This window comes from Mauremys mutica, chromosome 8 (genome assembly GCF_020497125.1).
Source record: "Mauremys mutica isolate MM-2020 ecotype Southern chromosome 8, ASM2049712v1, whole genome shotgun sequence".
NCBI lineage: Eukaryota > Metazoa > Chordata > Testudines > Geoemydidae > Mauremys > Mauremys mutica.
Genome location: NC_059079.1, coordinates 10,612,749 through 10,640,497, shown reverse-complemented (window position 1 = coordinate 10,640,497; position 27,749 = coordinate 10,612,749). Strand labels below are relative to the sequence as shown.

The 27,749-nt window shown below is 39.9% G+C and overlaps 2 protein-coding genes across 3 annotated transcripts in view; one reads left to right on the top strand and one right to left on the bottom strand.

Annotated features, from left to right (window-relative positions):
• The window catches only part of CC2D1B (coiled-coil and C2 domain containing 1B), a 62,946-nt gene extending 60,810 nt beyond the window's left edge, over positions 1-2,136 (top strand). For both annotated transcript variants that reach the window (XM_045026628.1, XM_045026629.1), the window contains exon 25: positions 1,162-2,136. The gene's annotated coding sequence lies outside the window, so the exon portion shown is untranslated. The remainder of the gene's footprint in view (positions 1-1,161) is intronic.
• A 166-nt stretch (positions 2,137-2,302) lies between these two features.
• Positions 2,303-27,749, bottom strand: part of ZFYVE9 (zinc finger FYVE-type containing 9) — a 97,247-nt gene continuing 71,800 nt past the window's right edge. Inside the window, exons 11-19 of the mRNA XM_045026627.1 lie at positions 18,812-19,036; positions 18,049-18,131; positions 17,342-17,446; positions 13,092-13,242; positions 11,455-11,535; positions 9,980-10,142; positions 8,105-8,210; positions 5,566-5,742; positions 2,303-4,832 (exon numbers count right to left, since the gene is read on the bottom strand). Of these exons, the coding sequence (XP_044882562.1) occupies positions 4,671-4,832; positions 5,566-5,742; positions 8,105-8,210; positions 9,980-10,142; positions 11,455-11,535; positions 13,092-13,242; positions 17,342-17,446; positions 18,049-18,131; positions 18,812-19,036 (1,253 nt within the window). The 3' untranslated portion in view covers positions 2,303-4,670. The remainder of the gene's footprint in view (positions 4,833-5,565; positions 5,743-8,104; positions 8,211-9,979; positions 10,143-11,454; positions 11,536-13,091; positions 13,243-17,341; positions 17,447-18,048; positions 18,132-18,811; positions 19,037-27,749) is intronic.

Sequence of the window (27,749 nt, the reverse complement as noted above, 5' to 3'; positions counted from 1 at the left end):
GTGCTCATGAATCCCTAGGAGAGTGTTTACTCAGTACTCAACCCTGTTGTGTGAATCACTGGAGGTTCTCTCTCTCCTGTCAGTGTAGGGGTATAAAGCTGAGTAGTGCTCCTGTAAGCCATCAGTACTTGTAGAGAGAAACATTGGACAGCTCATCTTCTCAAAAAGTATTACTAATTTATATTGTGACAGCACCTAGGAGCCCATCTGTGGACCACACTGTACAAACAGAGAACAAAAAGGCTGCTCCAAAGCACTCTGTCCTAGTAGAAAGTTGATGACATAAGTATATGCACAGTAATCCTCTCCCTTCCCTTAGGCTCCTAGAGTTCAGAGCAGTCTCAGGCTCCCCTCTCTCCCCAGCTGTCATGGCACCTTTCTTGGCATATCTCATTTTGCAGTACAAATAGTAATTAAGCTTAGCACCTCTGTGAAGTAGGTGAATATTATCCTGATTTGTCATGTCCTAGCTACTACAGACTTGATATATTATTTGAAAGATCTGGATGATGTCTAGTGCTCAGGTCCAAATTTGGAGCATTGAAAATCACACTAAGTGCTGAGTTATAAGAGTATGTCTACACTGCAAAGAAAAACCCGTGGCACTGAGTCTCAAAGCTTGGGTCAGTTGATTCATGCTCAGTCTCTAGGGCTAAAAATAGACACGTAGATGTTCCTGCTCAGGCTGGAACTCAGGCTCCTAGACTCTCCCCTGGATCAGATTTCAGAAACCGGGTTCCAGCCCACGCAGGAATGTCTATACTGCTAGTTTTAGCCCTTCATCCGTTGACCTGGGCTTTGAGACTCAGCACCACCCTAAGAAGCCAACCAGGGTGACAGTGAGCTATACTGTACCAAGTTTGGCTGCATGGCTGTAGACCTCCTAAGATACTCCAGGGCTGATGTATTTGCCCACACACTTGAAGCAGTGACATTACTAGACATGAGATGCTGAGAGCACTAACTTTTGGTCACCTATAATTTAACACTCGGTATCTTCAATCACTTTAACTGTAACTTAATGAAGAGTTTTGCCTGGTATTTCTATGAAGGCTGCTAGTTAGCCATCAGACAGAACAATGTCAACAGTATGTTGCCTTAATTGTGGGATACTTACTTAGCACTGTGGCAAGACATGGTTGTTATGGTTTTTTTTTTCAGATCCAGGAATGATAAAAGCTGCAGAATCGAGTTTGTACATAGGACACTGCTACCTGCGAGCACCAAAGATGTTAAATGAATGCACTACTGGACTAACATGTCTTTATTTTGGTAACTACCTTACTGTGTGTTAAGTTTTATAAGGCAAATATTGTAAGGCCCTGGAAACTTACTAGTGGGAAAAATGGAACTGATCTATGCAAAATGGATTGAATTGCCTTAAGATGGGACTACTAATGTTAGCACCAAATGAATGTTATATAAGCTCCTCATAACTATCCTGTGCAGGGACTGTTTCATAGTGGTGTGTGAAACCTTTAATGGTTTGCTCTTAAAAAAATTCACTGGAGCAGTGCAAAGTAATTAATTTGCAAATGAGACCTTATGCTCCCAGCATGGCTAGCTTGTGCTAGAAGCAACTCCTTTCCAGGCATATATGCTCTTATGCATTGAATACCACCTACTGCTTCCTCTTACGATCACCCTCAGGCTCTTCTGAATATCTGTATGCTCCTCCTATAAGTTACCTGGGATGAAGAAAATAGTTCACTTTAAGCAGAGCTTTAGCAGCAGTGTATCCCATCTCCTCTGCATGCTCTTGCAGCACTCTTAACTAGATGTGCCTTGGCTTAAGGTGGTAACAGGATATGAGGAATTTTTTTAGAATACGGTTGCAGCTCTGGGTTTTGAATTGGTTATCAGTTGCCTGCCATGTTCCCCCCACTGTTTATTCCAACTCAGCCTGCTTTGTGTGCCTTCATTTTCTTAATGCTTGGGAATCAGTAAAGCCTGATATGGCCTGTTTAACATCAAAGGGTTTTCTGAAGGATTGGAGTGTTTCACTAGGCTACTTACTAATTGATTGAAAAATAGCCACTCTTATTTGTGTAGAAAACTGGATCATGGCTGTTTGCAGAATTTTTTATGGACTATACATAAAATGATATGGTACCAAAACTGCTTGATGTGTGTTCTTAAACTATATGACCCTGAAGAAATGATTGATAGTAAAAGGAGGCTATGCCTGCATGGGGGTGTCAGAGTGCTACTGCACCATATGGTCAGGTTCATAGACAACAGACTCTCCAACCTAAGGCAGCACTTCTGCTTCCTGATAGGATTAAAACAATACAGTATTTAGTTTTTAATTTCAATAAATTTAATATACAAAACTACATGTTGAAAATAAAAATATAATATGCAGTTTTTTGCAGTGTTAACTAACTGAATTTTAAAAGTACAATTTTTTTCTAAAACAAGTACTCATTTTCTTAACAATATGGTAATTTTAAGGTCATTTAAAAGGCTATGATTGAAGCAAACAAGTCAGTCACCAGTCAATAGTGTTTTGCACAACCATAACCCAAACCTAAGTGACTCCTAGGGGTAAGGAAGAGCAGATTGTTTTTTAGCCTCAATAAGCATAACTTAATGGAACTCAAGTAACTGGAAAAACTTCTGCTGTGGCAAAGCTGGAATGGAGTTTCCAGCAGTAGGATTTTATGGTAGTTGTCAATCAAAAGAGCTTTCAGACAGAGTTTTACTTACTCTGTAGACATGTATATCAACACTCAAGAGTGTGCAAAAACAAAATGTGTTGTAGGGAATTTAAAAGTAACTCAAGTCAAATTTAATTACATTTCTTTATAGCAAAACAAATCAAAATGCAGGAAGCCTCTTGGATTGCTGTATAGGAACTTAAACTTTGATCAGCCAGAAACATTTTAAGAGTAGCACATGGCCACCTATTACCAAATGACAAACAAAAAGTGAGACTAAGTGCTCTCCTGTCCAGTGATTGTTTTTACTAATTCAGTTGGACCTAGTTCTACAACTCTTCCATGTCTTGAGGTGGCAGCTGGAATTTTCTAGACTGTATGTGATAGTTTTACTTTTTTTAAAAAGCAGTAGCCATTTATTCACAATTCCATTCAGCACCTATACAGCTGTTGTACCTTTTTGTAAAATACATTGCTACCTGTACAGTTGTTTCCCTTCTCCCAACTGCTATGTCTATTTGCTTGCTTAAAGCACAGTATCAGCTTACTTCTAGCTCTTCTACAAATGCTGCTCTTTCCACATTACTCAACCACAGTGCAAATTAGTTACAAATCAGGATTGACTGATGTCCCCACTAAAAGGTGGCCAGATTCAAAGACTCACTAAAATACTGCTTTAACAGTGTTTCTCATTCCAAAAAAAACATTTACTGGTGTTTTGTTAGACGTGCCTGTTATCTCCATGAAGAGGGTCATAACAGTCAAGTAGCAGCTCCAATGCATGGCTAAACCAGCTCATTACTCCTGCTTTCAGCTCTTTCCACTTACTAGCCGTTTTCTTTGGATGGAAATTTGATTTAGGAAGAATGTGGAACTACATTCTTATTGGCTGTTCCTCGTTTTCCTAATGCTGTGTAGCAGAAGTGAGCAGCTGCTCCCCTCTCAACTGCCCTTTGTTTGTAGGTGAGCCAAGTGCAAGTTTTCTGAGCTGAACCAAAAGCCTCTCTTTTAGCACAACATGCAACAACAGCCACTTTGTGCTTTTGTTATGGGGGTAAGCATTACATGGTGCTGCTAATATGAAGTGTTAAGTGCAAATTGTGTTACATGACACTAGTGTTACACTATAGTCTACAGCAATGAGGAGACTTACAAAAGTGCCCTGGGTGTTACTTTTCTTTATAAAGCAGGACCTACTCAGGGAACAGGAATACCATAACCGCACTTTAGGGCTAACTTTTCTTTTACCTGTGACAGGTGTATACCATTGACATTCATACAGATTCGTAAACAAAATACGGAATGGCAACGTTTTTCTAGGTTCTGAGAAATCTGAGGTGACAATTTTTGTAACAAGTAGGGAAAAAATAAGTATACTAGCCTAATATACACACAAAACTGCAAGTTTAAATTATATACCACTCTCCAAGATATGCCCGTTCTTTCATTCAGAATGAATAATGGGTCAGCCTCATATGCCATTTTTTTTGGCTAGGTATCCTTCCCATGCATTGCTCTAGGCATATCCTAAAGTGTCTCTGATGTACTTCAACCAATAATCTGGTCAAAATAATGTAAACATTACTTTTTAATGTCTACAGAATAACCACAAATGGCATTATGATGAGGTCAGAATGGAGGTCTTGATTGTTTCTTCTTACATGTCCATCTAGAAACAGTACAAATTTGACATTTCATCTTTTATTTTCACCCCAGTGATCTTTGCACCCGTTTGAGCATTTAGAGTACATGACTGTAATTAAGTCTTTAAATATGAGCATTATTTTTCTAACAGAACTGTATGAGCTGCAAGGATAGCATAGACATTTTGTAGTATAGAAGCTGCCCTGATCCTCTGTTTGTTGACAATGCATAGAAGATTTAGAATTATGGAACAACTCCCCCCGCCCCCCAATAGTGTTAACAAAAGCTTAATCTTCCAGTTTTAAAGTGCAAATGATTCAGATACAACTGCTGCTGGAACAGGTCTGAACAGAAAATGAAGTCCTCTTATGAGATGTTTTCCAGAATATAAAAGATGAGCTCCATTATGACTGGCCCCTCACTCAACTGACATGCTCCTCCATGAATCACTGGAACTAAGGCACTGTCCAGATCATTCATGTATTGAGAGGGCAGTGGCTGTCCATTACTCCCAGCTTGATAGCCAACCTAAAAGATACAAAGTGAAAGCTTTAAAAGAGGAGATATTCCACCAGGATCTCTGACCATACTGCAAGTGATGCAATTGCTTTGGGAGTTCAGCTACTGAGTTCAAGTATGGATGTCAAAAGCACTACCTAATGTGAACTAACAAAAAATGTCTCAAAATTAGATGAGATAATCTCTTTTTATTGGACCAACTTCTATGGTTAGAAGAGACAAGCCATCACAGGGCTGGAAAATGTAACCAGAGGGTCACAGAGAAATACAAGATGGGACAGATTGTTACTCATAAATGGTTAACACATATTGCAAGAAAATATTTGAAATGAAAGAGGCAATTAACACCTCAGCAGTCATGGACAAAGGAGGGTTAGTATGTTACAAATGGTTGTAATAAGCCTTTGAGGAGCCATGAGACTGATTTTTTTGGTGTCTAGCAGTTAGGAATTTAAGTTCCAGGCTCATCTTTTGGAAGTGTTGTACAGGTTTCCTTTGAGGACAAGGAGTGACAGGTCAAAATTACATGTTACAGTTACATGAACACAGGAAAGAAAAAAATCACCCTCTTCCTCTAGAAAAAAGTATTTTGCAGCATTGAGTGGCATTTAATATTGCCAATTCCTAGCCTCCAGAATCAAGCAATAGAATGGTTGAGCTCTCATGTCCCCTTTTCAGCTCTCCACACCCCCAAAACGAGATTACTGACAACTTAAACTAGTAGATACTGTTTACAACTTACTTGATCCGAGTCAAGTGTAACACGCAGACCTAACTTAGTCATTCCATCTTCCTTCAATAACTTAAGGTGAGGACAGAGAGCTAAACAGAAAGCCTTGGCCACATTCTCAGTCAGTCTGCTATGATCTGCTGGGTCACTTAGACCATTATGTTGGTCGTCATTCTCCAGAAAGAACACCTGAACAAAACAAAAAGGGAGCGATCAACATGACCTACCAACCAGCTTTTACAAAAAAGAGCATCAGACTGAGTGTAAAAAGAATATAAAAGACTGTCAATTAACACAGCTACTTAAGGACACTGCTGCTTTAGAGAAATGTAACATGAAGCAAAAAGTTTTTGATCAGCCCTTCACATTATTTGAGGACTTTCTGAAGACTCAAAGAGGAGCTACTCCCCAGATAGAAGGTCTGCACCCTGAGAGTGTGTCTGAGACTGTGGGCACTGGCTGGACTCTGTTCAGGCTCCAGAGCAGAGCCTTGGATTCACCTCACAGCAGTCCTAGTGGGTGACCAGGAAGGGGTACTCACTAGAACAGGGGTAGGTAACCTATGGCACACGTGCCGAAGGCGGCATGCAAGCTAATTTTCAGTGGCACTCACACTGCCTGGGTCCTGGCCACCGGTCCGGGGGGCTCTACATTTTAATTTAATTTTAAATGAAGCTTCTTAAACATTTTAAAAATCTTATTTTCTTTACATACAACAATAGTTTAGTTATGTATTATAGACTTATAGAAGGAGACCTTCTAAAAACATTAAATTGTATTACTGGCATGTGAAACCTTAAATTAGAGTTAATAAATGAAGACTCGGCACACCACTTCTGAAAGGTTGCCAACCCTTGCACTAGAATCTGTAACAACTTAACACAGGAGCTGTCAAATAACTATTTAAAGGGGAAGTTTCACATTTGATTCTGTTTACAGGATTTAAAGTAACTCAAGTCTCCAGTCTTCATCAGCATGAGTCCCCATCAGCCAGGTCTGATAACTGGGGATAAAGGGGTTTAAGAGTTATAAGGATACAGACTGGAATGGTCCTGATCTCTCACTCCTAGATTGATCCCAAAGTGCTCTAGGGACTTTGTTTAAAAGAGTGTGCTCTAACTGAATCGGAAATTCACGATACACCCTAGTAGTATAAGGGACTCTGCACGTATTGCTGTGTATTTCCACACTCTTGCCTTAAATAAAAAGACTTTTAAAACATTGTAAGTAGACTAAACATCCCTTCCACTTCAGAAAATTACACTATCATTTTTGAAGCATGCTGTTATTAAAGTGACTTCAGAATAAATAGTGTGTTATGGTAGAAACCCCCGCAATCTGAAAGAAGCCAGAATTTTTTATACAGTTATTAACTAAACATTCCCTCAAATCACCCTGAATATTGGGAAAAGAATACATGTCTGACGAGTGGTACAGCTAAAACTTGCCTGGTTTCCCTTCAGCTAACACTGAGCAAATTAACTGAAACAGTTTGCAAAGAACCATTTAACATTAACACTTCTGTGCTGGCAAAATCCACAGCTCCAGCCCTGTAAGTCGAGTAACACCATGGCCAATGCTGGGTGACAAAACAAATAACCCAAGTCATTCATACTATGGCACCTTGTTTTTAACTTTTCGTACAATTCATTCACCAAGAGTGGTCTTTTCGCTGCCATTTCAGAGCTCAAGTTGCTCCATCCCCAAACTGTTAATAGGTCAATAAAGAGCAAGATTAAGATTGAGTATTACAAAAAAAACCCCAATCCTTTATAAAAGCAGCTTTGAGTTCCTTGGCACTGGCAGTTTGACTGCACCACACGGAATGGATATTATTCTGGGAAGATGCAGCTTGCAGCTCAAAATAATTGATATTTAAAAACTGTTTGGGATTTTGTCTCCATTAAATGCTCTTGCTGAACAGAACTTCAACACAAATACACAGGCTTGTGCCCTTTAGATAATGGAGAGCTACAGCACTTTCCTCAGCCCTCAACTTGAATGCCGATTGTCCCAAAACTCAGTAAAAGTGCACTAGGTGGGATGGCCAGTGATGTGTGGTTACTTATTTCCAGGGCTCTGTAGCACCTCAAGACATTTCAATGGCATGACATTGCCACTTATACATTATGCAGTCACTGAAGACCTCCTGGCAGGTGCAAAGTAGGGATATAAAATACTAAACAATTAACCAGAAGCATATGTCATAAACCCCCATCCCTGGCGCCGTGCCGGCCAGCCGGAGCAGCCCTACCCATGCCGGCCGGCTTGCCAGCCCCAGCCACGCCAGCCCTAGCCCTTCTCCCTTTAATCAGTTAAGCGATTAAACAATATCATTTTAATTGTTTAAACAGTTAATTCTTTTAATGGATATTTACATCCCTAGTGCAAAGGCCACTGTTGTTTCCCCATAAAAATCTTACTGCTTTCAGTTTGGTGGGCAGAGCAAGTAGAGTTGGTTTCTGGTCAAAGGGAGGCTACATTCTATAGCTCCTTAGTCACAAAGCACCAAGACTCCTGTTTTATGTGCAGATTAGTTTTGTTTTCTTACCTCCGTCCACCTAATGACCTTTCCATTTGCTTTATACTCTGAGCCATGAAATATCTTCACACTGGTTATAGACTCCATGGATTTGCCATCAATGGGGCTTATAACACTAGAAAGAGGAAGGGAAAAACAACTTTAAGTTAGCAGAATGCCTCCAAACACTAAATGCCATCATATAAAACCTGATTTCAAATTTGGTCATCTGAGTAGATTTGCAGAACAGAGGACATTGTAAAGGAAAACCTCATACAGCTCTACCCCAATAGAACGCTGTCCTCAGGGGCCAAAAATCTTACCACGTTATAGGTGAAACCGCCTTATATCGAACTTGCTTTGATCCGCCGGAGTGTGCAGCCTCGCTCCCCTGGAGCACTGCTTTACCGCATTATATCCGAATTCGTGTTATATCGGGTCACATTATATCGGGGTAGAGGTGTATAAGGGTTGTGAAGGGCACTTGTTTTGACTTACCTGGATTCTCAAAGTGACCCCACTGCAGGTTATTTGAAAAGTGAGCACTCTGCAGTTAAACTGCCACACAGTGATTTGCCACATTTGCTAAAATGGACAAACACAAACTATCCCAGAAGGGAGATCTCCAGAGAAAGATCTCTCTCAATGTACTGAATATCATCACTAATTCCAATTGTGGTGGTGTGAACAGGTGCATGGATCTCAACAGTAATCAGGCTTTTTGAAATTGTCTTCCTGCTGTGTTGAGAGTTTACCCCAGATAAATACAGCTGAAAAGTGCAGTGCTTTCTGCCATATCACACAGGAATCAATCAGATATAGTATCTAGACTTGAAATCCTCCTAGACTAGGTGGAGTTGAGGCTGGGGAGTAGAGAGGTAGCTTGCCTTAGGTCTGCAATAGCCTTATATTTGAGCTGTGACCTCACAAGGGACTGATGAGCTCTCCACACATGGAACATACAGAAACCTATGTAGATTTATTGCACATTGATTGGAATTTTATTTATTTATAAATATCAAATCAGTCATGTCTAAAATGTTACTTACCCTGAATTTAACAGAACAAGCAGCCCAACTAATGCCCTGAAATGGCGACTTCTATGGGACTTCACAAATGATCCCAAACACATGTGAAATGTCTTTACCTAAAGAACAGTCTCCTTTTCTAGGCTGCTGCTACTATCCATGCTTCTTTGAGTTTTCAACCTCGCCCATCACATTGCATGCCCTAATGCTTAAATTGCCAGGTACTCGCCATCTTGCATTGATTGTTAAGGTTTCAGATTCAAGGTTATAGATTCACTGCTGCTGTCCAGCATGTATCAGATTTTACCCACACCACCACCTTAGTGGAAGGAATAAGAAACTTTCCTAGCGTGCAAGATTCAGCACTCAGAAATTAGCAGCGAGGTGGCCTTTTACAACCAGTATAATGGTTTAAAATAACTGGAAATTTGCAATAGCAGAAATCTTTCTGTAGCCTTGATAACTTTCTAATCTGATGCACTGAAGTTCTATTTACCTCAGCCCCATTTTAATAACAGATTCAAAAGTCTGATCTCTCAAACTAATGGTGCAACTTTGCAAGGGGCTAAGCACCTTCAGTCCATACTGATTTGAAGAAGTCACTCTTTACCTTTCAGGATCAGCTCCTCAGAATTTTAACAAACATATATAATAAAGAATTATTTTGCAAAAAGTCAAACGCTTCTATGATTACTCTTCCTTTATCTTGTCACAAATGTTATCTGAGAAACTTGGAGCACTCTAAAAATCACAAAGCATGTGGATTCTTCTTCATAGATAGAACATGCTCTTAGTACGCTATACAGACACATAGCAGCAGACAAAACAGAGCCAAATAAACACTGTAGAAGTGTCAAGGGATTATTCATCTACTCACCCCTTGTTAAAGTTTTTGTCATCATCCACCCACTGAATATGAACGTGTTCCTGAGGCTCTTCAGCATCTACTTTGCCACAAGTAATAGTGAAGTCTTTCATCTCTCTCAGAGCCTGCCTCAAAGAGTCCATGTTCTCAGCAGTTATCTGGACCATTACACCATCTAAGGAATCAAGAATTATCATGATCAGAAACAACCAACAGCCACATTTAAGAAAGAACATTCACAACAGGGCTAAAAACATTCTTCCTATTATGATTCAATGTCAACGTGCAATATCTATTTGAAAGGCCATAAGTAGTAACGCTATAGAAAGCTGTTGGCTTAGTAGCATTCCCATCCTCAACATGTCGTTTATACCATGTAACATTTATGAATGCAGCCTGGAGGACATACCAGTGGAAGCTGACGTCTACCTACAGAACGGCTTCAACCTTAGCAATGGCAACCACGAGTTTAAGCGCACAGCCCTGCCACTGCTGTTCTGGACATCCCACCTCAAGGTATGAGAGGTAAACCATCATGATCATTCAAATATTTGGCCTCCAATGAGATCAGCAAGAAGGACTCCAGCAGTAACAGTGTTTTTTGTGATGTGGACACTTGCCCACCAGGAATCCCACCACAGCCAGCAACTCAGTTCACACAGGCTGTTAAACAAAAATAAGTCTCAGCTTTTGGATATTACCAGCCTGAATAAACTGTGTTTGCACAAGTAACTTGGTAACAAACAGTTCCATAAAACAGCAAGTTACTAATTCCTTGAGGTATTCCAACTCTCCAGCTGATGAGTTTCCAACTCAGCATCCTGAACAAAAAAAAATTCATTTCTGGTTTAAGTAAAGAATGTAGCAAAACAACATATACTCAGCCTTGTTTTAATGTGGCACTTTTATAAGCCATGACCCTCCCTCAAAAATATAGGAGAGAGAGCACAAACTGGAGACTCGGCTCCATCATCTGACTCTGATGGCAAAGAAAGAATGAACTATGGTGACAACCCAGTTTAAACAATCTTGACCTTTCACGCTATCACCTGACAACGTATTAGGATACAAACCTCAGAACTTTATAAGCTTGCCCACTGCAAGGCTAAAATGAACAGGCTAATGCACAGCAGGGCTTCATCTCTTGCTATGGAGATAAACTCCAAGTTTCTTATGCTTGCAATTTTCTACTTCAGTCAAGGATTGTAAGCTCTGATCCCCAGCACAGGAGCCAAGTATTTCACGTTTACCCTCATTTTCTTGTACTGGTGTCCCAGGGCATCTGGACTAGTTATTCTCATTTTCTCAGTTAAATTAAGTTACAGGCCATAATGGAAAATTGTGTTTAGCTAAAGAGTGAGATAACACCGAGTAACCAGAGTGATTCTCAAATACCCAGGGCACAAGAACTAAGCTGTGCATACTGCTCAAATATACAGTTTTCAGGAGGGAAGCAATGTTCTTTGAGCAAGCTGTTCATTCCTTACCTTCTACAATGCTGGACTTGGCAAGGTAGCCTGAAGAGGATTTTAAAGCTCCACTGAACACAAAGAAGCTGGCACCAGTCACTGCAATAACAAGACTGATTTTAGAGAGGCTCTTGTCAAAGCAATGCCTTATGCAAGAATCAGGTATTGTAGCTGTATCATCCACAGAGAAGCTAATAACCTAAATAAGGAATTATGTAGCACAAAGTTATTATGATTCCAGTGTGTATCAGATGCTTGGGCAGCAAGGGTGCCCTTGTCTGATGATATTCTAAACCTGAGGACAATTTTTGCCAACCTTAAAGAATGTTAATATTTAATTAGTTTATTTTTCACTAAGAATGAGGGGTCTGTTTTAGGGGGTAAACATGCACATTATGACCTTTAAAAAGTCCTCGGGCAATTAGAAACAATCTTACTTGGGCTTTTTGCTGATGACATTGTACTACTGACCAGTCAGGAGAGTGGCTCAAATTTTCTAAACTAGCTGCCAGCCAGCTTAAAAGCAAAAGCCCTTGGAATGGCCATTGTGTCTCCAGTACCACAACGGAGCTCCTTGAAATCCATCCTCCCATGCTCTATGTACAGAAAATAACTACTTAGAAATTAGTGCCAGCCCTAGAGGAACCAACATGCCAACGCATATCCTGAAGTTGTGAGTGAAGATCATGAATGTTCAGGGTTAGAAAAAAAATTTGTACTCATTTGGAGACATCATGGAGCTTCTACATAAGATTATCAACTCTGACATGGTCTGGTTTAAAAAAAAAAATGATGCTATTGCATCATTTCACCTGGTCTTAATAAAAAATAAAGCCTGAAAATCAAATGGTCTAATTAACATACACACACAAAGCTCTTGCAGTTCGGTGAGGAGGGGTTAGGTACACTAAGGCTAGATCTGCACTACAAACTTACCTCTGTATAACTACGTCCCTGAGGGGTATGAAAACCTGCTTCATTTTATGTCAGTTATGTGAGGCCCTTGAACTGGCAAGCTGCCAACTCAAATCTCAGCTGGACAAATACTCACCACCACCAGTAACCATAGAGAGGTGTGATCTGAACCATAGATAGGGAACAAAAATCCACATCAACAGTATGCAATACACCTCTACCCCGATATAACGCTGTCCTTGGGAGCCAAAAAATCTTACTGCGTTATATCGAACTTGCTTTGATCCACCGGAGCGCGCAGCCCCGCCCACCCTGGAACGCTGCTTTACCGCGTTATATCCGAATTCGTGTTACATCAGGTCACGTTATATCGGGGTAGAGGTGTACTTCAAACACCAGATTAAACTGTGGACATTGAAAAGGAGTGCCAGGAGGATGGGCAGGGTAATCCAGAGGCAAATAGGGCACTTTCTTATTATTCACACATTTGCATTGGGCCTTCCCATGATGCTGCATGTATGGAAGCCATGCCCCCATCAAGTACTAGGAGCTCTCTAGTCATACAATTGTAACTGGTTCCTGTGCTAAATATTAATTTCAGAAGGTCCATGAATTAAAGGCAAAACCTGTTTTGGCATATTTACATATTTAATGGCAGCGCAGTAGACAAAAGAAAGTCATGCAAGGTGCTTTGGGTGGGAAAAGCCTCCATCTGCTCCCTTAGACCTGTCCCATCTCACCCTTTCTTGGCTGATTATGAATACTGATGGCCTGCGTCTGGTAGTTCCCATCATCATTCTGGACACACACTAGGTGAGAGTCTGCTTTCTCATTGAAGCATGCTCCCCCGGCTAGAACATGCTCATTAGACTTGTTCATGGCTTTCATCATCTGCAAACAAAAAGGAAGTTTATCACTTTCATTTAGCCTCAAATCCTTCACATGGGTTATTAGAATAAACAGTGGCTTGTGTGGTTTAATCTGGTTGAAGAATCTTATTAGAATTTATTCAACTGTGACACCTTTGCAAAGACTAGCAAACTTGGCAACACTCACATCATAACATTTTCAGAAGCACCTATGCCCATTTTCAAAAGTGCTTAAGTCTCACTGAAAGTGAATGGAATTTAGGAGCGTAAGCATGTAAGATTAATTGTGGAGACAAGGTGGATGAGGTAATCTCTTTTATCGGACCAACTTTTGTTCATGAGAGAAACAAGCTTTCAAGCTTACACAGAGCACTTCTTCAGCTCTGGACTGTGTAAACTCTGTAAGCTCAAAAGTTTGTCTCACCAACAAAAGTAAGTCCAATAAAAGAGATTACCTCACCCACCTGGTGTCTATGATATCCTGGGACCAACATAGCTAAAACACTACTGCATATAAGATTAATTGTAACAACCTCTCAATGCAGCGCAAAAAAGCAAGGAAAATATCACATTATGGGACACTTCTTAATGAACCCTCATGCTCACATCAACACATTTTCACTGACAGCACCAGACACTACACACTCTCTTCTGACTCCAAGTGAAAAGGAGGCCCATTACACACAACACATTAATCTCCTGCTCAATACAACACAAAACCTTAATTACCTCTTATGTTCTTATGTTCTTATTACAATATCAGCAAATATTCAACACTCACATATATGCACAGGTTAAGTGTGTGGTGTGTTTTGTGGGGGAGATATGAAATCATAGTTAAGGTTTTGTATTACTGTAGTGTGTTTCATTATTGGTTTCAGCACCTCATGTTCCAAAGGCAAGACTTTAGTGAAATGGCAGGCACCTTTACCAAGGGCACCATTTGCCTTCAGTCCCATTAGAAACAACATGGCAGCCTCACTTTCACATGGCAGGGCATTAGTTAAATGACAGGCATCTGTACTGAGGGCAGGAGTAACTTCAACGCAACTGGGAGTCTTAAGTCCCAGTGAAAGTTAGAGGAAATGGCAATCATTTTGAGTACTGGAAAATTATGAGTGTAAAGGTAAAGACCGGATACAGTAATTGTTAATACCTTTGCTTAATTAGAGGCACATTTCTCCAAATGTAGCCCATGCATGAGATTTCAATAGTTTTAACTGAATGGACAGTCTGAATGATATAAACCAGCCTTTAGTTAGAAAAGAGGTGAAAAAAAAAGTTCTCAAAAGTCTCATGTTTAAAAACAGATTAATTGAGAATCTCCAGAAACTTCAATTTTTCCTGTGCTGTAAATTTTGAGGAAGATACATTGTATTCTTCACATAAACAAGAGGCTGAATCCCGGCTTCAAGCAGAAAACTGAACCCAACCTAATACAGAGGTGCTGATACACCTTTTTACTACAGGCATTTCCGCAAGGTTCAGTTTAGCACAGTTAGCAAACAGTACAAAAATGAAGATAACAAATACATAAACCCTGGGCAAACAGTTAAACCACACGGAAATTAACTACCATCTAGTGTGTATTGCATATACAATCTTCAAGTACAATAGCTTTAGATCCATACCGGCTGAAATGGGGGCTTTTTTCCCCTTCACAGTGGCAGTCAAGAATTAATACACCTTATAATTCAGTTACTAGCCTTCCTGTATCTTTCTGCCTCAGTAACTCCATCCTCTCAAATCTCATCTAAAAATAGCTTTTCCCATTGCCTATATACATATTTTTACTCTCCCTTGCTATTATTTCCACTCTAAAGCATGTTGGAATGCATTTTGTATGGAAAACCTGATTTGAAATTCAGTTATATGAAACCTTATATGAAATGCAGCAGCTGCTCTGATGCTATAAGAGCTTTTAAAAATGCCATTCTGCACAGGAAACACCTCGATAAGGTCTCAAACAAGTCTGCAAAAGTGATACATTTTAGGCACAACTCTTATAAGGCAATTGCTTGTTCTCTTCTCAGAGGAATGCATATTACTTCTTGGGAGCCAGTATGGTCTGAACACAGAACTGGGAGCTCAGTTCTAATCCTGGCTCTGTCATGGTCCCCTGTATGCCTTTGGGCATGTCATTTAGCTGCTGTCTCAGTTTCCCAATCTGTAAAATGAGTATAATACTATATCCCTTTCACTGATGCAGTGTAAGTGCCCCTACCCTCCACATACTCCCCTTCCCTCAGTTCTCCACCCTGCATCCCATTGGGGGTAGAAGGTTTACATTCAATGCATCAAGGCATTCCTTGGTACATCAGTGCATGTGTCAGGAGAAGTATTCTCAGAGATCGTAGCCCCTCCAGAGGCTGAGTGATGGACTCCGGTTGCACCCACCCCATCCCTGAAGGAAAAAGGATTAAATGCATAAAGCATATAGCTCTATTTACAACATTAATGTTATAAATGTAAACACAAGAGGTCAAGAAATGCAAAATTTAGCATTGTAGCAACAGTTACCATTTTGGATTATTAATTAGACAAAATTCAAATTAAATTTAATATATATAGTTGACAAAGTTAATACTATTTGAGAATTTGAACCCTAGCATTTCTCGAGTTGTGTGTTCAAATTTGCAATGGTTATTTTATATTAACAATTCCTTTTTCCTTTTTAAATTGAATTTGACTTTCTTACCTTCCTGGAGTTATCAGTTCCTAATTTACAATGGTTCAAATAATGGCATAGCTCAAACTCTCAAATTAAGTCATATTTCAACCATTATACATTTAAACTAAGAGAGGTTAGTCAAGAAATTATTTTGAAAGTAAGTTCTTCCATATATTTTGTTCAATAATCCACTGAATTCAGGGCTTCCCTCCAGATAAATGGACAATTCTAGTTCACCTCCAAAATCAATTTTTAACTTCATTATGAACCACACTGCATCGTACAATTTCAAGACTTCACTTCATTAAATAAGTTCTGCAGTGCTTGTGGAATCTTAATGTCTGCTCTGTTTGAACAGAACTGCGGAGCGACTGGTCCTGTGCAACCCCTTTATACTTATATTAGTTTTTCCTCAAGAAAATACAAATTTGGTGATCCCCTTATATCCATAACCCAGAAGCTGTCTGTTCAGGTATTTTTTTCAAGTGACCAATCAGCAGGATATTAAAGGGCTAATCCTAGTCTAGTGCCCAGGTTTATATGTTGTATCTATAAGAAATTCTCTGTTTGCAAACCTCTCTAGTGCTTGCAGGAATCTACCTGGACAGATCATTTCTCTTTGAAAGAATTAGTACAAATGCATCCTTTTCTCAAATTGATGCTCCATCTCTATTTGGCAAGTATCAAAATCCATTTCTCTCCTATTCTGTGTTTCATTCTTATTTGGTGCTATATCATAGATGGAAAGCATAAGACTGACTCCTGTCTCCGCTACTGATTTCCTTTAAAACCTCAAGGAGATCATTCGTCACTAGCCCTTTAGATACATCACCACTGAATTATTACCTCTCCATTGTTTGGTCCCCAATATTGTTCAAATCACTCAACAATGATTGTCACTCAACAGTTTGACTGTGAACATCAACTAAGTCTAAAAAACAGCTGAAGCTTTTCTCATGCAATTAAATCTAACTCTTGTTTCAAATGTTCAGAGATATATTTTGCATTAAAATCTTCAAAGATCCAACAAATACCTTCACAAACACTACGAATACACAACATGTACTTGGAGAAAGTTCATTTTTTCCTCACTTTACACTCATACAGCATGTGTTATTTAACTGATTTTACTCAAATCAGAATAGTATGTGCAACTCTCTAACCCCCGATTTTCAATTAATTACATTTGAAGTCTATTTAAAAGTAATAACCTCTGTATAAAGAAGAGCAACTATTCATTATTTTTAACTAATGCCACACTGAACTGATCTGTGCATAACTCATTTCTGTAGGCAATTCATATATAAAAAATTTATACATAATACATTTATAGTTTAATTCTGAGGCAGTTTTCACTGGCAGTGGCAAACACAATAAATTGCTTTGGACCCAATCTCTCTCATCTTTAAATTGTACTAGACTACACATACATATTTACTCTAAGTATTACCTCATTATATCTGTTGCTGGGGATTTTGATGCTGGTTTTTCTCACTTCCATATCAACCACTAAACCTTGGACCACTGGCAACGTATACTGGTAATTTCTGAAGTCCTTGTGTTTTAGAGGAACAAAGAAGTGAAACAACGTAGTCATTAGTGACACAGGGTAGTTCTCCTTTCAGAAAGAGACCAAGGTACAGAACTATTAAATAGAAGTATAATGCATAATATTTAATATTCTCCTGACTCATGCACCATTACTCTAGATAGGAAAACTTGATCTTTCTCTGCATTCTGATAGATTAGACAGAGACCTCAGATTCACCAGGAGTGAGAGTAAGGCATGTACCAAATGGAGAATTCCCTACACTTAAGAATTAACAAGTTAGCTCCAGCTAGAACTTTTTATAATCACAGAATTATGACTAAATTTTTGAGGAGTGGTCTGAGCAGCAAAATTTAGATCCAGATCCAAAAATTCACAGTGGTTCAACACCCAGAGTTCTGATTTGGGCACATCATTAATATTTATTGCATCATCAAAAGTTGCTGTCTGATATCTAGATTAGACAATAGGTCACGACCCAAATACCACAATAACAGTGTTTTGAAAGTTAGTAACTATACAAATAAATTAAGATAATCTTATAGTACAACATTCCCTTCCATATATACAGACAGAAAAAACAAACAAAAACCCCACTCATCACTTACTGCAAGAAGATTCATAATTGTGTGTCCGGTCTCCCCAAACAATGGCTTACGAAATCTGACGCTGAAAAGTGGGCATGGATAAACTAGGAAAATAAAAAAATGAGTAATCAGATTCAGATTCATCTATTGAAAGGTTATGCAATAAACGGACAATCTAAGCCTCTTCATATAGGAAAAATTAAACAGAAGGACTAAAAGTACATTTCTGACATGCCAATGGCAGCAAAATATCTGCATTCCTTGGCATACTTATCCATATTATAAAATTTTATCTATGATACAACTCAACATGCACAGGGATGTGCTTGGTCATGTTACATTATGTTGCAACAAATTTATGAGGAAAATGAACTAAATATAAATTATGTCAAGATTTTCAAAAAGGATGTCTAAAGTAAGGCTCTTAAATCCTTATTTTCTAAAGTACTGTGTCCCCAGAGCTACTGAAATCCATGACAGCCTGTGAACCACAGCAGCTTTGAATATCAGATCACTTGTTTAAGTGTTCATCAGCCACTTTGGAAAATCTTAGTTATAATAGATACACATAAAAGTTAAACTAATTACACACACACACACACCCCTCAACCAAACAATGAATGCCGAAATTAATTATCTTTATTAATGTGGTTTTTAATGTTTTAATAATCACCTACAGACTTCATCATTTTACATTAAATTCTGCCACTTGCTTCCTGTAATAAGTCAATAATATATATTACTACAGTTAAGAGAACACATGCTACTTACACATGCTACTTACGTCTGTATTCAGCTCCAAGTCTCAACATCAGTCGGATGGGGAACACTTTAGCCCAGGGAGTCTCCCATTTCTGAACGAGAATACCAAACAAGTAGGGCGGAGTTGGGAGCACCAGGTCCTGCAGTGACTGATATGTAGATGTCACATATAAAAATCCACCATGTTCCTTACTGCCAAGAAAACTCTGGCTGAAAAAGGAGTGTCCCAAGCTGCCCACGACATTACCTAGGAACCATGAAGTTCATTATTTTACTGCACTGAAGTCCACCAAAAAATTCACTAACTTGTTTTAAAAGAGAAAAATAAGATTAAACACACACTTTTCTTCCTGGAATTACATCCTTAGTTAACTCCCATTAGTCACATTACAGAATGAAAATACTTGCTACCCAAGAATGTTCAAGTTACCCCTTATTCTACAGTATCTTTGTGCTGAAATTTCCACCTCAGACTACAGATGCATCAAAACATATTGGAGAGGCAACAGATTTGTTCAACCATTGCAAATTATGTCAGTCCTTGAAACCAAGTTTAGAAAAGTTTTACACATGCAATAAGCGATTCCCACATCATGTCAAGCTTCGTGATCTGCTGCATCAGTGATGTCCCTCATTTTGGGTTTCTCAAGCCTCTTAGAGGTCAATGTGATATAACTAGGTCTTAAAGCTTAAAAACGTAGGGCTTGTCTATACTTAAAATGCTAGAGCAGCGCAGCTGTAGCGCTTCAGTGTGAACACTATCTACACCAACAGGAATGATTCTCCCTTCAGCGTAGGTAATCCACCTCCCCAAGACGCACTAGGTAGGCCACCAGAAGAATTCTTCTGTTGACCCAGCGCTGTCTACTTAGGGATTTAGGTCAGTTTAACTATGATGCTAAGGGGTGTGGATTTTTCACACCGCTGACCGATGTAGTTAAACCAACCTAATTTTCTAGTGTAGACGAGGCCTTAAAAAAATAAAAGCAATTCTGCTCCACTTAATATCCACTTGTGACATGAGCACCATGAGTCCTGAAACACTTACGAAGCCATATCTGTAGAAACACATACACAAAAGAGTGCACACATTCATTTCTGTACTTGCCTGATTTAGGTCCATGCATGTGTGTAAATCAGGGATTGTGCACACAGCTACACAGGCACCAACACCCTTACTCTTAATCTGTATATGAACATCAGGGGATAGATTACATGTTTACTATGCTATCTAGTCATACTTAGAGAAAAAGACAATTACTTTGATATGCACCTCAAGTATGAATGGAGCTTGCTTTCAGTTTTGTTACTGAGGTGCAATTCAAGAGGTGTATTACACTGAGATTAGGGATCCACTGAAAGTTTGGCTTCCACAGTCCCTCATGCTATGAGAACCCCTAACAGAAAACCTGTTTTCAGTGCTTTCATGACCTTACATGGACTCTCCAATGCAGAAACTAGACTCTTTTGTTTAATGAATCAGGTACAACCACATTTGCTCCAACCCCTCAGACAGAGACCATCACCGAGCATTCTCAAAACTACGATACCTGCACGAGGAAATAAGGAAACAAATCAACGAGCCAGACGTGTACCCAGAAGCCTCCTGCTGCAAGACAAGCCCAAGAAAGAAACCAACAGAACTCCACTGGCCATCACCTACAGTCCTCAGCTTAAACCTCTCCAACGCATCATCAGCGATCTACAACCCAGCCTGAACAATGATCCCTCACTTTCACAGACCTTGGGAGGCAGGCCAGTCCGCGCCCACAGACAACCTGCCAACCTTATGCATATTCTCATCAGCAACCACACACCGCACCATAGTAACTCTAACTCAGGAACCAATCCATGCAACAAATCTCAATGCCAACTCTGCCCACATATCTACACCAGCGACACCATCACAGGACCTAACCAGACCAGCTACAACATCACCGGTTCATTCACCTGGACGTCCACCAATGTAATATATGCCATCATGTGCCAGCAATGCCCCTCTGCTATGTACATCAGCCAAACTGGACAGTCCCTACGTAAAAGGATAAATGGACACAAGTCAGATATTAGGAATGGCAATATACAAAAACCTGTAGAACACTTCAACACACAATAGCAGATTTAAAGCCATCCTACAGCAAAAAAACTTCAGGACCAGACTTCAAAGAGAAACTGCTGAACTTCAGTTCATTTGCAAATCTGACACCATCAGCTCAGGATTAAACAAAGACTGTGAATGGCTAGCCAACTACAAAAGCAGTTTCTCCTCCCTTGGTGTTCACACCTCAACTGCTAGAAGAGGGCCTCATTCTCCCTGATTGAACTGACCTCATTATCTCTAGACTGATTCTTGCCTGCATATGTATACCTGCCTCTGGAAATTTCTATTACATGCGTCTGACGAAGTGGGTATTCACCCACGAAAGCTTATGCTCCAATACATTTGTTAGTCTATAAGGTGCCACAGGACTCTTTGTTGCTTTTGACTTCAATTATGTTATTCACGTAGCTGGAGTAGCGTAACTTAGTTTGACTTACCCTGCTAGTGTAGACAAGGCCTTAAACATCTCCAAGTCTGAGGAGTGGCCAAACCAGTTCTTCAGAGACAAAGGCGCAGGCTTATGCCTCAGCCAGGTCTAAACAAGGTCAATGGACCATAACCTGCTAAGTGGCTATTCATTGGCAGGAAAAGGGTCATGGGTAGAAAATCTACATTTTTAGCAAAGTAGCAGCATGAGGTTCCCATCCACACAGTCTCCCAGGCACCATGCTCCCTGCTGGAAATGCCTCTTAGTGGACAGGACTATAAATAGAAGGGGCAGACACCCCAATGGATCCCATGCCCTCCCCCTCCTCTCTCTCTCTCTCTCTCTGTTGATTCACTGCACCAGAAGGAACAAAGGAAGCAGCAGATGGAGGCTCTAGTGCATCAATCATGTGTCTAGGTGCCAAGTTTAAATAGTGAATGAAAATTATGAAAAAAAAATGCCCATGAAAGAGTTTTCTTTTTCCTCTGAAACAGCTTTCAAGTATGTGTCTTGGCTCTCTGCCCACTTCCAAATCACGGAAAACATCTCTTCTTTCTTGCCTATCTTTTCTCCTCTACTATTATTCAAATAAATGTTATGAGCCCAATGCAAAAATTATGGGTGAAGTTCTTCAGTGAGATTACATTATCATAGTAGTATCTTCTAGCCTTAAAATATACGAGTCTTTGAATTATTTTAAGTGCAGCTATTTAATTCTATACATCTCCCTCGTGTACTGTTTGTACAAAAGACAATAGGAAAATAAAGCTATATACTATTGTACAGTTCTGAGACATGGATTACTGTCCAACAGAGATAATGAAGAGACCAAACATTTCCATTTGTGACTGAAGCCAAGTACTGAATCAGAAGTGAAAGGCACCAGCCTTCTGAAGGCAACGGCTCGAAGGATGCATATTTTGGCTGCCTACAGGACAATTTTCATCCCAACCCAATTGAAAGTCAGGTTATAAACCCAGCAAGAGTGGAAACTACAACTCAATCATCCAATACCCTGTTACCATAAACCACAGCCAGATCCTATTACGGTATTTACTCTGCACACAACACTTAGTTATTTCAGAAGTTTCTAGCCAAAATGCAATTGTAAATAAGGGAACATCAACTAGGCTATCCTTCTCAAAAGCATATAATTTAACTTAAGCCTGGTCTACACTACGCGTTTAAACCGGTTTTAGGAGCGTAAAACCGATTTAACGCCACACCCGTCCACACTAAGAGGCCCTTTATATCGGTATAAAGGGCTCTTTAAACCAGTTTCTGTACTCCTCCCTAACGAGAGGAGTAGCGCTAATATCGGTATTACCATATCGGATTGGGGTTAGTGTGGCCGCAGATCGACGGTATTGGCCTCCGGGCGGTATCCCACAGTGCACCACTGACCGCTCTGGACAGCAATCTGAACTCGGATGCAGTGGCCAGGTAGACAGGAAAAGCCCCGCGAACTTTTGAATATTTCCTGTTTGCCCAGTGTGGAGCTCCGATCAGCACGGGTGGTGATGCAGTTAAAAATCAAAATAAAGAAAGAGCTCCCGCATGGACGATGCGGACGTGATCGCTGTAAGGGCAGGCAAATCTGTTCTATCAGCGCTCCGTTACAGAAGACAACATTCAAAATCATTTTTTAAATATCTCCAGACAGATGCCATAGCAGGGACTCAGCGCACTGCTGCGTGACAAGCGTAACGGAAAGCCAAAGAATCAAATGGACGCTCATGGACTGGAGGACTCAAGCTATCCCACAGTTCCTGCAGTCTCTGAAAAGCATTTGCATTCTTGGCTGAGCTCCAAATGCTTCTAGGGTCAAAAACAGTGTCCGCGGTGGGTCAGGGCATAGCTAGGCAATTTACGCACCCCCCCACTCACCCCCAGAAGTGAAAGGGAAAACAATCCTCTCTTGACTCTTTTACATGTCACCCTATCTTTACTGAATGCTGCAGATAGACGCGATGGTGCAGCACTCAACACCAACATCCTTGCTCCCCCCACGCTATGGATGGCTGATGGTACAAAATGACTGGTACCCGTCCTCATCATCAGCCTATTGGCACATGGGGCAGTGCAAAAGGACTGGTAACCATGCTGACTAGCATCTGTTAGGTCGATCAAGGGCGCCTGGTCCTAATTTTTCCTGGTAGATGGTACAGTATGGCTGATAACCATCATCATCATAGCAACAGGGGGCTGAGCTCCATCAGCCCCCACCCTTCATGTGTAAAGAAAAGATTCAATTGCCCCTGAACTAGCAGAGGGATGCTGGGCTCCTCTCCTACATACTCCTTACTGTCCTGTCTGGACTATCATAGCAGCTGGAGGCTGCCTTCCACTCATATCTCACTAACAAGTCACTGTGTCTTATTCCTGCATTCTTTATTACTTCATCACACAAGTGGGGGGGGACAATGCTACGGTAGCCCAGGAAGGCTCAGGGAAGAACGGAATCAACAGGTGGGGTTGTTGCAGGAGCACCCCCTGTGAATAGAATACAGCTCATAATTTCTGCAGGATCTGACACAGAGCAGCTGTGCTCTCTGGTTCTCTGATACAGTGGTTCTCTAGTACACTTGCCCATATTCTAGACAGGACTGATTCTATTTTTAGATACCAAAAAGGAGGGATTGACTCAGGGAGTCATTCCCAATTTTGGCTTTTGCGCCCCTGGCTAAGAGCAGCCAGGGGCACTTATGACAGCAGCAAATGGAACAGTGCAAAAGGACTGGTAGCCACAATCATCTTATTACCAATTTATGGTATGGTAGATGGTACAATATGGCTGATAACCATCTCTGCTATCATGCAAAAGCAAAAGCATGCTTCTGTGTAGCGCTGCTGAATCGCCTCTGTGAGCGGCATCTAGTACACATACGGTGACAGTCACAAAAGGCGAAACAGGCTCCATGATTGCCATGCTATGGCATCTTCCAGGGGAATCCAGGGAAAAAAGGCATGAAATGCTTGTCTGCCGTTGCTTTCCCAGCGGAAGGAGTGACTGACGACATTTACCCAGAACCACCCGCGACAATGATTTTTGCCGCATCAGGCACTGGGATCTCAACCCGGAAATTCAAAGGGGCGGGGGAGGCTGCGGGAACTATGGGATAGCTACGGAATAGCTACCCACAGTGCAATGCTCCAGAAATTGACGCTAGCCTCGGACCGTGGACGCACACCACCGATTTAATGTGTTTAGTGTGGCCGCGCACACTCGATTTTATACAATCTGTTTTGTTAAACCGGTTTATGTAAATTCGGAATAATCCCGTAGTGTAGACGTACCCTTAGACTATGTTATAACTTCCTTGTAAAAAGAAACAAATCTAGAGTAGTTCCAAAGTACAGAGAAAGGTGCCTTTGCTAGTAGCTGCCGCGTGCATGTGATGTAATAAGATTAATATTATTTATAAATTGCCATAGGTGTGCATGATGCATCTAAAGCAGCTTTGCAGAAGTTTAATACCTACTAAGTACTCTGTTATACTGGATTACCCTTGACCTTAAATCCCAAGCAGCTCTATAGATTTCTTAAAAAAAAAAAAATCATCACCACACGCCAGTCCATTGGCGTGACTTTCCTCCTGAGGGCCTATTCCGACTGTCTTTAGTTCTTCACTGGGTCTTCTTCACTTAATGAGCAATAAATTTTGTATATTTATTAGACAATACTTTTTGACCTCATTGGTTAATTTTAATACTGTTCATACCAGGAAAGGACCATCATGTTTCTTCATTACTTGCTTTAAACAACTTTTCAGTTTCAGCTATTTCCATATTTTAACGGAGGACAGACTGGCTTCCAACTCAAGTTCTCTACCTTATTATTTACAAACAGGTTTTTAGGTGCTAGTCTATTCTCATGTACCCTTATCCTTATAACATACAAAAAAAAATGAGACGTCCCTACTTAGTACTCAGTGAAACCATAGGGGTGGAGCTTTTTAGAATTATTGATGTCTTCCATATCATTTGATGAATTCCATGTCAGAGAATTGATCCCAGTATCATTTCTTAATATGTTAATATGCAATTAAGTGGAGTGGGAGCTGCCTCAGTTGCACAGTCAGCCCTCATTTCATCATGAACAGTAATCACCATCAAGGAATCAAGGACTGCCTAAGATTAAATGCCAATCATAAAGGTGGAAATTTGTGCAACTTAATCCTGAAGCAATAGAATTGAATCAATACTACTTGGGGGAAATCAGGCCAGTTGAATTTCTACAAAAAAATTCATACTCTCTGCTTAAAAATGTGAGAGACAAACCAGACAGCATGGTAGTGAGGGCCAAATACATACACAGGAGAGTACAATATATCTAACACTTTGGTGCAATGTGCTTTAGAAGATGCCAAGTTTGAGGAAAACAAATATAAAGCTGAGCACACTAGATTTTTTCTGTGCCTCATCTCTTCTCCATGCCATGGTGTGGCCATCTTCCCTAGGTTTTGTCTCTGTGCCTAAGTAATGTATGTTTTTCATTCATCTCTGTACGTTATACTCATTTATCCAGGTTTTATATGTACATCTTTATATATAAACTTTGTATTTGGCGTCTATGTTGCTCCTCTTAATGCTTCATGCTCATTTAATGAAAAATGTAATAAAAATTAAACAAAATCTTACACAAACCTATAATGGGTTTAGGCAGTGGAACTAAATCACCTGTTGCCAGATTTACATTAGTCAGTATTAAAATGGAAGTACTTCTTATATTCCATCAAAAGAAAAGCTAGTGTACTAAGGCATATCGAGCAGCTTTCAATTAGCATGCCTGACTGCTTCAAAGAAGCCAGTGACATGGACAAAGTTCTCATTTCTCAACTTACTGGACTTCCTGCTGGGCTTATAGCCAACAAAAAGACATCATCATGGGATTACTACTACAACAGAAAAGCATTAGCCTACCATTTCAAAACAAGACAAGCAACACTTCAGCAGGGAGCTTGACAACAAACAAAGCCTTTAGGGGCCAGAGGGGAAACAAAATGATAGGGAGGAGAGGGTGGAACAGCAATTACACTTGGTTTAAGAGCCCGGCATTTTAAAATATATTTTCTATGCATACAATCCATACTGGAACCCTGTATCTTTTCTTCAAAATATCAGCAGTTTTGCAATTAAAAACTCTTCGTACACCTAACAGACCCCAGCTTGACAGTGAATTGACATGCTTTATGAAGAAAATCATTGCAGTTTCAAAGCAGAAACTTCAAACGAGCATCAACACTGCACTAAATGTGGTTTTATGCAACTTTACCCTATGTATAATATATATATAAAAACAATGCTTAAGATTTTTACTTCCATGAAGATGGAGTTGAAGAGTGAAGAACTGAGATGGAAGAGCTAGCACGTATATTTAATTTTGTTTCCTGAAAATTCACCAAAGGTTTGTGCACGTCTTGTTACTTACCTAAATCTAGCAAAAATAATTATCACATATTTTCAGTGACAAAAACTAAGTAACCAATTTCTGTATCCGAGCTGTTCAAGGCACTATATTGATAACCAGTATGGTTACGTTCCTCCCTATTTACCTTCTGCAGCAAACTTTCTTCAGAAAACAAAAAATTACTTCTGTTCCCTGGCAGCAACACCAATTCAAATAAATATATTATAATCAAGAAATAAAATTGCTAGGCAGTCTCTAATTTCTATAATAAATTCTCATTCACTGCAAATCCACTCTCACAGACTGATAAACATGAGGGGTGCGGCACCTCTGATAAAATGGGCAAAATTGGAAGCTTAGACATGTCTATAATAACCAGCATGCTTGTTAACAACACCCAAGAAATTACAGTCACACAGGAGAAATTCTCATGGCACCTTCCTCTTGGTGAATAGAGAGGAAAACAGCCAGAGGAAAGTTAAGTCTGCAAGTATCCTATATTTATGAGTGCATATTTTTTCTCTCTCATAGGTACATGACTTTGGGAGAGGAAAGGATGGATATGTAAAGAATGCATTATATGCTGCTGTGGGAATTTATCCTGCATGCCATGATTTATGAAAGCCTGAGTGAGAATCATTTTTATATCATACAACTACTCAAGATACAATTTGTTTCTACTACAAGTCTGAAATATAGCAATAAGTATTTTCAAAACTACCTCAAAAACTGGGAACTCTTAAGTGCTGGAGTTTGGTTTCTGATTAAAAATTGTAAAACAGCAAGCACTACCTCTCTCTTAGCACTGCGATGTAGTACAAATTACTACCAGTAGAGTGCTAAAAATAGGACTCAGAATACATTATGTAGAAGTTATAAATTATGTATCTCCGTAGTGTAATTGTACACTGTAGTACTGCAATATATACATCATCATAGTTAGAAAACAACAACGATTCTGCATTGTTGGTTAAGTCAGATTTGGAAATTATTTATTCCCACCATATCTGAAACCAGTAAGG